This window comes from Galeopterus variegatus, unplaced genomic scaffold (assembly GCF_000696425.1).
Source record: "Galeopterus variegatus unplaced genomic scaffold, G_variegatus-3.0.2 Scaffold10728, whole genome shotgun sequence".
Taxonomy (NCBI): domain Eukaryota; kingdom Metazoa; phylum Chordata; class Mammalia; order Dermoptera; family Cynocephalidae; genus Galeopterus; species Galeopterus variegatus.
Window position 1 is genome coordinate 8729 of NW_007736839.1, and position 11343 is coordinate 20071.

At 37.2% G+C, this 11343-nt stretch overlaps 1 protein-coding gene across 1 annotated transcript in view; it reads right to left on the minus strand.

Moving 5' to 3' along the window:
* Positions 1-4321: 4321 nt before the first annotated feature.
* Positions 4322-11343, minus strand: part of LOC103610188 (zinc finger protein 420-like) — a 24271-nt gene continuing 17249 nt past the window's right edge. The window contains exons 3-5 of the mRNA XM_008594405.1: positions 9701-9827; positions 9457-9541; positions 4322-8584 (exon numbers count right to left, since the gene is read on the minus strand). Of these exons, the coding sequence (XP_008592627.1) occupies positions 5182-8584; positions 9457-9541; positions 9701-9827 (3615 nt within the window). The 3' untranslated portion in view covers positions 4322-5181. The remainder of the gene's footprint in view (positions 8585-9456; positions 9542-9700; positions 9828-11343) is intronic.

The following is an 11343-nucleotide window of genomic DNA, read 5'->3' on the forward strand; positions in this document are numbered from 1 at the left end:
CCACCCACTCCCCCTTCCAGGTTCCACGGACCGACTCCCAATTCCTGAGGGAAGGGACAGTTATAGACAGAGAGGGCAGAATGAAAAAAAGGTGCTTACCCCTTACCATCAGGCCACAGGCAGCTATTCCAAGAGAATGAGGCCAAGGAGCTTCTGGAGAATACCATTCAGCACCACCAACACCTGCAGCAGACGTGGCAAAAGTGGGCCTAGAGCCCCTGTTGCACCAAACACAGGTGGTGGAGCAGGTTTCAAATTCACCGATATACATTAACCCATTTAAAGTCAATGACTGATGTCAAGGTGTGCATCTCCTGTGTCCAAACACATTGATTTAAGAACAAAGACATCCCTTCTCTTGACAGGCTCCCACACCAGGTAAGCCAGCAACATGGTGGGATTGAAGAGGGAGGCACACCCAGGCTTCTAGACTGGTGAGCATGGTTTCCACAGAAGAATGGAAGAATACAGCATGGTGAAAAAGTTTTACAGCCAGTCTGAGACCTCAAGCAACAAACCTAAATCTCAACCTCTGGTTCTAACTATGATATGGGGTTAACTACACCTGTGTTATAGGTGAAATGTTCACACACAGCCAAAATAATTTTACATCCAGTGGAAATTAGAGAAGACACTGAATGGAGTATACACATCACATATAAAAACTTCACTTTAGCTAATCTCATGGTTAGAAGAAATTTATACCATCAAACTGAAAAGCTTCTACACAGAAAATAAAACAAATATCAAAGTGAGAAGACAAGCTACAGATTCAGGAAAAATATTTGCAAGCCATACATCTCACATGGGCTAAATCTAAAGCATACATGAAACTAAAAATACTCAACAAGAATAAATAAACCTCCTCAAAAAGTGAACAAAAAATCTGAATAGACATTTCTCCAAAGAAGACTTGAAATGGCCAACAAATGTATGAAAGTAATGTCATCATTAATCTGCAGCAAAATGCAATCAAAAACTATAATGAGATCACATCAGGCCTGTTAGAACACGTATTATAAAAAAGATAATAGGTGTTCATGAAGGTGTGAATACATAAGGTGGGAATGTAAATTAGAACACCAATTTGGAAAGCAGCAGAAAGTTGTCAAGAATTAAAAATAAAACTACCAAGTGATCCAGCAATCCGACTTCTGGGTATATGTCCAAAGGAATTGACATCAGTACGAGGAGGAGCTGTCAGCCCTCCCATGCTTACTGCACCATTACTCACAACAGTCAAGATATCAAAACTACAGAAGCTCTCATCAGTGAATAAATGTTTACATATAAAACAAAATTGTCCTCAGATGTTAAAAAAGGAAACAAATTGTCAATTGTGGCAACACGGATGAATCTAGAGTACAGTGTGTTAAGTAAAATAAGCCAGGTACACAAAGACAAATACCACTTAATTTTACTTATATGTGGACTATTAAGAAGTCAAACTAATAGAAATAGAGAGAAGAATGAAGTTTACCAAAACTGAAGGTTAGCAATGGGGATGTGTTGGTCCAAGAGGAGGAATAAGTTCTGGTGATCTACTGCACAGCATGGTGAATATAGTTAATAGGAACATATATTTCAAGGTTGCTGACAGAGTGGATTTTAAACGTTCTCACCACAACGAAATAAGTGTGTCAGATAAGGAATATGTGAATTAGCCTGACTTAATCATTTCACCATGTATACATGTGTTGAAACATCAAATTGTACTTTATAAGCATATACCATTAAAATCTGTCAAGTAAAACAAAAAAATTTTGTCTTGTCCAACAGTATTTAAAAAAAAAAAAAACCTATATATTGAGCACAAGATAAACACATTAAATTCAAAGATATCAACAGGTTGAAAGGGCAGAAAAAGATTTACAATGTAAACAGAACCATAACACAGATACACGGGCTGGCTGTACTAATATCAGACAAAAAAATTAAAACAAAAATGCTACTAGGAATAAAGAGGGTCATTTATAACAAAAGCGTCAGCCAGGAGGACACCATAGCAATTAGAGGTATACATACACCAAACAAGCCCAACATCAAATAAAAATAATTAGAGAAGAAATTAAGAGTGAAATAGACTGTTCTATGTAAATATTCAGAGACGTCAAGTGCAACATTCAATAACTGATAGAACTAAGAAAAAGACTAACAAGGGTATAAAAGTCTTGGGCAACATTGTAAATCAACTTGAACTTACAGATATGCACATATAGACACAACACCCAACAACAGAATACCCGATCTATTCAAGCCCATGGAACATACTCCAGAGAAGACCATTTACGAAGCCATAAAATATGTTCAATAAATTTGAGGACTGAAATCAATGTATGTTCTCTGACCACAACGGATATAAAGAGAACATTATTAACTGAATATTTCAATAGTCCACAATTATATGGAAATTAAACATCAAACTCCCAAACTTCCAGTGAGCCATAAAAATGTCACTAAAATTTGAAATATTTTGAGATTGAAAACAGCAACACATCATACCAAAAGTAAAAAAGGGCTTAGAGTAAAATTTATATTTGTAAATATATACATTTTAGAAAGATCTGAAATCAAACCTTCCAACTAAAAACGTTGATAAAAGAGAAAAATTAAACGTCCCAAAATAGAAAGAAAATAAAAATTAGAGTGAAAAATGAGAAATAAATGATGGTGCTGTACTCTCTGCCCACTGTTGCCAAAGATTTGGTGACAGAATTGTGGCAGATGGAAATGACTTCCCTGCCCAAAAGGACCCCATAACCTCTGCCTCCAACCACACACCACAGGTTCTATGATAGACACCTTTTTGTCTCACTTGCTCATACCCATCATTTGGGCCTTGGTCTACCCCACCCCAAGGGCTCTGAGGGCAGACAGGGAGGCACCACAGAATCCTGAAGGCTTCTTAGGTAAAAACAGGCTCTGGGGCCATCTCTAGGTCTGGAAGCCTATACACAAGCAGAGCCAAACGCAAGGCAATACACAAGTGGAGCCAGGATTTACCTGTAAGTGGCAAGATACAAAATAGCACTCCACCACTGCAAATAGAAACACGAGATTTTTCAGGTATACAGCATGTAGTACACTCATACCTGTGATTTGTCCCCTTTAAAAAATGAGGAATAGGAATAAAGGATAAGTATTCCTTCCAGACACTGATTTTTACTGAATAGAATTTTAAAAACTCCTGTTTACAGCTGTTTAAATGAGTTCAGACAAGTTGTTTAAATGTGCCTGACTTGTGCATTCCCATACAAATGTTTCTATTCAACCCACTGACTGGCTCTGCATTAGCTTCAAACATTACACAAAATTACCTTTACTTAGTTCCGTAATACTGGTCACACAAATTTACCTAAAATAGGAGAGTAAGAACAAATCTATATAGTGCAGTATTTTAGACAATATATTTAACAAAATATACTGAAGTTAGAGTGGCAGTTAATGTCAAAAATCCTGAAGTAAGTCAAATCAAATTATACTAAGTGTATCTATTACCTACCCACAGTTACACTGGGTTTCATTAAGATAAATTTTTAACAAAGAACATTTTTATTCATAAATGTTGCATATGTGAGGCGGCTTTTTTGTGCATTGCAGGCTGTTTAGCAACGTCTGTCTTCCCACTCAATGGAGTAGCACCTCCCAACCTTCAGTTATGACAACCAAAGATGTCTTCAGACAAAGCCAAATGCCCCCTGGCAGGCAGTGTCACCAGTCATATTTGAATATTGGTAACATTCAAAATGTTAAAAATATTTTTAGTACTCCATTTATCATTTCCATTTGAAAATTTACATTTGTTACATACATTAATAGTTTTCTCTTCATTTCAAATTCTGACAGAAAGTGTTGAAAGTTTTCTTGAAAGCTTTGACACATTAAAGAAATTCAGAAAGATATTTAACTTTATTTTCACTGTTCAATGAGACCCTGATAGATATTCCACATTTATTGCATTGTTTCTCCCCATAATTTGATTTTCCCACACATTGATTTGGGTATAACAGGTGAAAATGCAGGATTCCCTTCCCATTTACAGGGCCTGGTAACGTCTCTCAGAGAGTTGATAAAATCATTAGCTGGAGTGGGCTGGTTATGTTGTAATGCAAACAGAGCACACATACAATGGCTCAACAAGGAAATAATTTCTTATATAATGTGTTAATGGAGGTTTTGAGATAGTTGTGAGACTATCTCTGGTTTCTTTGATTCTTTCTATTTTAAATTAGGAATTCCTTCTGTTTTAAATTATGGTGGATTTCTCCCACCTCTGGCCCCCATTTACACCCGAGTCATCTTCATTCAGTCCCAGAGAAAATGAACTACACAGAAACTTTTTTTTTATTGTGGTGCCCAAACTGGAAGTAATGTTCATCACATATCTACATTCCCCAAAACAGAGTTAAATTACATGGTCATCCACCCAATCATGGAATGCTCAGATTGCAGGCTACACATAAGAGAGAAGAGTGGTATTATTTAAAAAGCAGAGCCTAATCCATACAAAATTTCTCCCCTGTGTAAATTCTCTACTGCCTGCTATGATGTAATTCCTTTTTTACTTTTATTTATTTTATGGTGAATGGCTGGTATAGGGATCCTTTGTGTTATGAGCACAATGCTATAAGCAACAATACTCTAAACATAGCCAGCCTTGAAACTTTGGAGAAAAAATGTTTTCACACATATCTGATGGTACACATCTGGTGATTCAACCAACTACTTATCAAAAACCCTGAGAAATAAATAAAAACAATAAATGAAACCATTCCAGAACTGAAAAACAACACAGAATAACAACTATTTACATAATACTCACATTTCTTCCAGAATTATAAGTAACCTACACAAGATGTAAAGTTCATAGCAGAAAGTGAATTGGTAATACACAAACTCTACACCATGTATAGAAGGAACTAGAGCACCAGCAAATTTTTATATCAATAGGGTATCCTCAAGACAACATCCAATACCTGAGGACAGTTTCATATTTATAGGTCTTCTTGATGTAAGTTCCCTGATATCTTGAGGTATGACTTCGGCCAAAATCTTTTCCGATACGAAGTACATTTACTGAGATTTTCCTTTGTGTGAATTCTTTCCTTTCTGTGAGGAGTTCCAGGAAAAGGTTTGTCATATCACATTCAAGATTTTCCTGTGTGAGTATCCTGATATCTTCTAAGCTGTGACTCTATAAAAACACTTTTTCCTCATTTCATTACATTCACAGGGCTTCTCACCTGTGTGAATTCTCTGATGCCTGCTGAGGGCTGACTTTTGGTAAAAAGCTTTTCCACATTCTTTACATTCATATGATTTCTCACCTGTATGAATTCTCTGATGCATATTGAGGATTGACTTTTGGTTAAAAGTTTCTCCACATTCTTTACGTTCATACAGTTTCTCACCTGTGTGAATTCTCTGATGCAAGATGAAAGATGCCTTTTGTTTAAAAGCTTTTCCACATTCTTTGCATTCATATGGTTTCTCACCTGTGTGAATTCTCTGATGCAAGATGAAAGATGCCTTTTGTTTAAAAGCTTTTCCACATTCTTTGCATTCATATGGTTTCTCACCTGTGTGAATTCTCTGATGCACGCTGAGGGTTGACTTTTGGCTAAAAGCTTCTCCACATTCTTCACATTCATATGGTTTCTCACCTGTGTGATTTCTCTGATGTATGCTGAGGTGAGACTTCTGGTAAAAAGCTTTTCCACATTCTTCACATTCATATGGTTTCTCACCTGTGTGAATTCTGTGATGAATGCTGAGGTGTGACTTTTGGTTAAAAGCTTTTCCACATTCTTCACATTCATATGGTTTCTCACCTGTGTGAATTCTGTGATGAATGCTGAGGTGTGACTTTTGGTTAAAAGCTTTTCCACATTCTTCACATTCATATGGTTTCTCACCTGTGTGAATTCTCTGATGCAAGTTGAGGGTTGACTTTTTGTTAAAAGCTTTTCCACATTCTTTACATTCATATGGTTTCCCACCTGTGTGAATTCTCTGATGCACATTGAAGGCTGACTTTTTGCTAAAAGCTTTTCCACATTCTTTACATTCAAATGGTTTCTCACCTGTGTGAATTCTCTGATGCATATTGAGAGTTGACTTTTGGTTAAAAGTTTCTCCACATTCTTTACGTTCATACAGTTTCTCACCTGTGTGAATTCTCTGATGCATGCTGAGGTGTGACTTTTGGGTAAAAGCTTTTCCACATTTTTGACATTCATGTGATTTCTCACCTGTGTGAATTCTCTGATGCCTGCTGAGGGTTGACTTTTGGTAAAACGCTTTTCCACATTCTACACATTCATATGGTTTCTCACCTGTGTGAATTCTGTGATGAATGCTGAGGTGTGACTTTTGGTTAAAAGCTTTTCCACATTCTTCACATTCATATGGTTTCTCACCTGTGTGAATTCTGTGATGAATGCTGAGGTGTGACTTTTGGTTAAAAGCTTTTCCACATTCTTCACATTCATATGGTTTCTCACCTGTGTGAATTCTGTGATGAATGCTGAGGTGTGACTTTTGGTTAAAAGCTTTTCCACATTCTTCACATTCATATGGTTTCTCACCTGTGTGAATTCTCTGATGCCTGCTGAGGGTTGACTTTTGGTAAAACGCTTTTCCACATTCTACACATTCGTATGGTTTCTCACCTGTGTGAATTCTCTGATGCCTGCTGAGGGTTGACTTTTGGTAAAACGCTTTTCCACATTCTACACATTCGTATGGTTTCTCACCTGTGTGAATTCTCTGATGCAAGCTGAAAGATGCCTTTTGTTTAAAAACCTTCCCACATCCTTTACATTCATATGGCTTCTCACCTGTGTGAATTCTCTGATGCAAGCTGAAAGATGCCTTTTGTTTAAAAACCTTCCCACATCCTTTACATTCATATGGCTTCTCACCTGTGTGAATTCTCTGATGCAAGCTGAAAGATGCCTTTTGTTTAAAAACCTTCCCACATCCTTTACATTCATATGGCTTCTCACCTGTGTGAATTCTCTGATGCAAGCTGAAAGATGCCTTTTGTTTAAAAACCTTCCCACATCCTTTACATTCATATGGCTTCTCACCTGTGTGAATTCTCTGATGCAAGCTGAAAGATGCCTTTTGTTTAAAAACCTTCCCACATCCTTTACATTCATATGGCTTCTCACCTGTGTGAATTCTCTGATGCCTGCTGAGGGCCCACTTTCGGTTAAAAGCTTTCCCACATTCTCTACACTCATATGGTTTCTCACCTGTGTGAATTCTCTGATGCCTGCTGAGGGCACACTTTCGGTTAAAAGGTTTTCCACATTCTTTACATTCATATGGTTTCTCACCTGTGTGAATTCTCTGATGCCTGCTGAGGGCACACTTTCGGTTAAAAGGTTTTCCACATTCTTTACATTCATATGGTTTCTCACCTGTGTGAATTCTCTGATGTCTCTTCCAGTTTGACTTTTGGTTAAAACCTTTTTCACATTCCTTATAAATTCTCTTATGCTTGCTGAAGTTTGATTTCTGGTGAAAGACTTTTCCACATGTGTTATAGTCAAAGGGTTTCTCAACAATGTGAATTCTCTCATGTTTCTTGACTTTAGACTTATTGGAGAAAATCTGACTTTCTTCACATTCATATGGATTCTTGCTCACGTCAACTCTCTGACATATAGTAAGGGTAGAATTATGATAGAAAGATTTTTTACCTCCATTACATTCACAAGATTTTTCACTTTTGTGAATTGCCTGATGACAGCTGAGAAGTGATTTCTCATGAAAGTTTTTGGCACACTTAATAAATCTATAGGGCATTTCCTCTATGGGAATTCTGTGATGCACAGTAAAGTCTGACTTTTGATACAAAAATTTCTCCTGTTCATTACATGGATAAAACTGCGTCCCTGTAGATGTTCCCTGATATGCGATAAGGTATGATTTCTTAATAAAAGATGTCTGACATTCACTGTATTTATCATTTTTCTCTCCTGTGTGTATAATCTGGTGTTGAGTAAGTTTAGCCTTTTTATAGAACATTTTCTTACATACATCACATTGAAAAGTTTTCTTCTCTACCTGAGTTATCTCTTGGGCAATGACAGCTGACTTATTACAGGATTTCCTATATTCACAATATTTACAGGTGGTCTCACCCATATGAACGTTCTTACATGTAAATATTACTGGCACTGTGTTGGAGGATCTTCCTTTTCCACTATATTCAAAAGGTTGCCCAGTTGGAATCTTGGGATGTTGACTAAGATGCTCATGATGTCTCTGTAATTTCTCGGATATATTACACTCATCAGGTTTCTCTCCAGCATGCATGGTATCAGTCTCTGGAAGAAGTGCATTCTGATATATGTTAAACTCCTCATGCCCCACTCCTGAATAGTTTCCATTATTTATAACCAGATTTAAAATATGCTTTGAACTCAAATTAAAAGATTTTCCTAACTCTACTCTCTCCTCAGTTGATCGGTTGCCACTGATCATTACACCTTGCCACAAGTATCTACTATGACTTTCTTGGCTCCTCTCAGTTAGAGGTTTTTCAACATCCATTACATTCACAAGGCTTATCACCTGGGTGAGTTCTCAGATGCATGCTCAAGGCTGACATTTCTTTAAAAGCTTTTGAACATTCTTTACATTCATATGGTGTCTCACTTTTGTGAATTCTCTGATGGCTTTTGAGGGCAGGCTTTTGGTTAAAAGCTTTCCCACATTCTTTACATACATATGGTTTCTCACCTGTGTGAATTCTCTGATGCATGTTTCTCATTCTTCTGCTTTGAATATGGCTACGTTTTCCTTCATTGGCTACTTTCAGGTGCAGAATGTCCAATTTTTCATCACATACGGAGTAAAATGACTTAGTAAGATTTTTGCATGTATGTCCCTATACTTTTTACTCTTCCCTAAGAAATGGCTATAGGCATTTGGAAGTTTTTCAAATAATAAAATCTCCTTTTTTCCACCCTAAACAGAGCCTCCCACAAACTACTCATTTAACCTAAATTCCTGTGCTTCTCAAAACCATTACTATACAGAATACTTCAGTCCACCCCTCCAGAAACCCCTTTCCTGCTGGTCTAAAATATTTGGTTCTGCAACCAAGGCTGTGCCCATCATCTTTGAAGAAGTTGTTTTTGACACCTTCTAAAATCCTCCCCAAACTCTGGAACACACACTCTCACTTGATAATTCATTGCTCACAAAAGCTGTAGTATTATGCACTGGAGTTTTTTAAAAACAGCAAAATAAAATATGGAAATACATATGTGTGAGTCTATCTAAGAAATTATATAATACATGTCTTGGATGTGAGAAGATGAACCAGCCTTGGCTCACGCACCTGTGGAAGAATTGCCCAAACCAGCTGAACACAGCCAAGGTTTGCTGGCTTTTACTCATTCTCGTTTTTGCCCAGGATGTGTTTACTAACCTGGAAGGCTCTGATTTGGTTGTTCTTCTATTATCCATGGCTCTGCTCCTTTCTCCAACTTGAGGATCACCTCAGGTTTACTAATGCGGTGCCCTGTTAATGGCCAATTTGGAACTTTTGTTAGATGGGGATGACATGTTTTTCATGAAATATAATCTTACCAAATAGCATAAAACCCTATAAACCATTCCTATTTTTATAAAAAATATAACAAAATGTTTCTCCTGAATGTTACTGGAACGTTTCACTCACCCAAAGACACCAGGCTGCTGTAGGTCTCCAGCATCACATCCCTGTACAAAGTCCTCTGAGCATCATTCAATTCCTGCCACTCCTCCCAGGTGAAGTCCACAGCCACATCCTCAAATGACACCAACTCCTGTAATGGCACATTGATCTCAACTCAAGCAACCAGCCCTGGGTCACAAAATATGCATCTCAAAGTTCACTCTTCTGCAAGTGTGAGTGTCTTATGTGTTAAATAAGGTGCTGCTTTTTTGTACTCCATATAGTGGAGGGAAAAAAACCCCAGCAGGAATATCCTGTCACTGTAATAATATATTAATTACTAAAAATATGATTACAAACCTTACCTTATAGTTAAGAACCATCATTGTTGCTAGCGATAAAAGTATGAATAAAATGCTGCTTCTCCAAGAAGTTTATAGTCAGGTATGAAGACATAAGTATAATCTGAACCAGTGTGTTTGATAAACAAATTTAGACACAAGTTCAATAGAGAATGGGGTAAGAAAGACAAAATATAATTCTATGTTGTATTCTGTTTGCACTTCACTGAAATGCCAAAGATGTTAAGCTCTTCCACGTGAAGCACATGTTCTCATGAATATGAGGCAACAGCAAAACTTCAGTCACAAGAACAAAGGAAGACAACCCATGTTATGGTGCCATGTGTGGTTCCATTAACATGGGGTGTCTTTGCATGTAGTGTTTTACTGTTTGAAATAGACAAATATTTAAACGCAGGATCATTCCATAATGTGTTTCTTTAATTGTGTATTTTTTATCTCTGATCATGAGCATTCATCTAGACATGGTGCCATGTGTGATTCTGTTTGCACTTCACTGAAATGTCAAAGATGTTAAGCTCTTCCACGTGAACCACATGTTCTCATGAATATGAGGCAACAGCAAAACTTCAGTCACAAGAGCAAACGAAGACACCCCATGTTAATGGAACCACACATGGCACCATAACATGGAGTGTCTTCCTTTGCTCTTGCATGCCATTGCTGTCTCTTAATTACTAATAAACTGAAAGCATATACAAAGGCATTCCAAAATTTCCTTTGCACATTTTAAAGGATCGCGTGTCTGCATGAGTGAACACTGCCACTTTGTAAACACAGGGTGTAAATAATGTGGTTTTGTAACTACAAATCAGTTACATACTAGATTCGCAATTTAACAGTCATCCACCAGAAGAATGGAAAAAGCTTTTGAGAGCATCAGAGAAAACAGGTTGATGGAAGACCAGCTGCATTAGAACACAAAGCAAGGCTGGTTAGCTAGTTTACTTGGGAGATCATGCAGCTGGTAACGTTAAAGTCACAGGTTCAGATCCCTGCATGGGCCACCCAATAGAAGAAAAAATAAAAAAATAAACAACAGAGCAGTAAGCAAACAGAACAGGAAAGTAATACAGAAACAAAAGTAGAAAGACACTGTGGTATTAAATTCCTGTGCAGAAAATAAAATAGTGTTTTACTCTTAGGTTCTATATATAATTACAGCTAGTTAGGTACTGACACAGTAAACTGTAGTTTGAAGAATAACAGAAAAACATAACAGGCAGAAATAAAACAGACTTGAATATGTTATACTTGAAATATCTGTTGGAATGTCCAAATAGCCATTGGATACATGATTCCAGA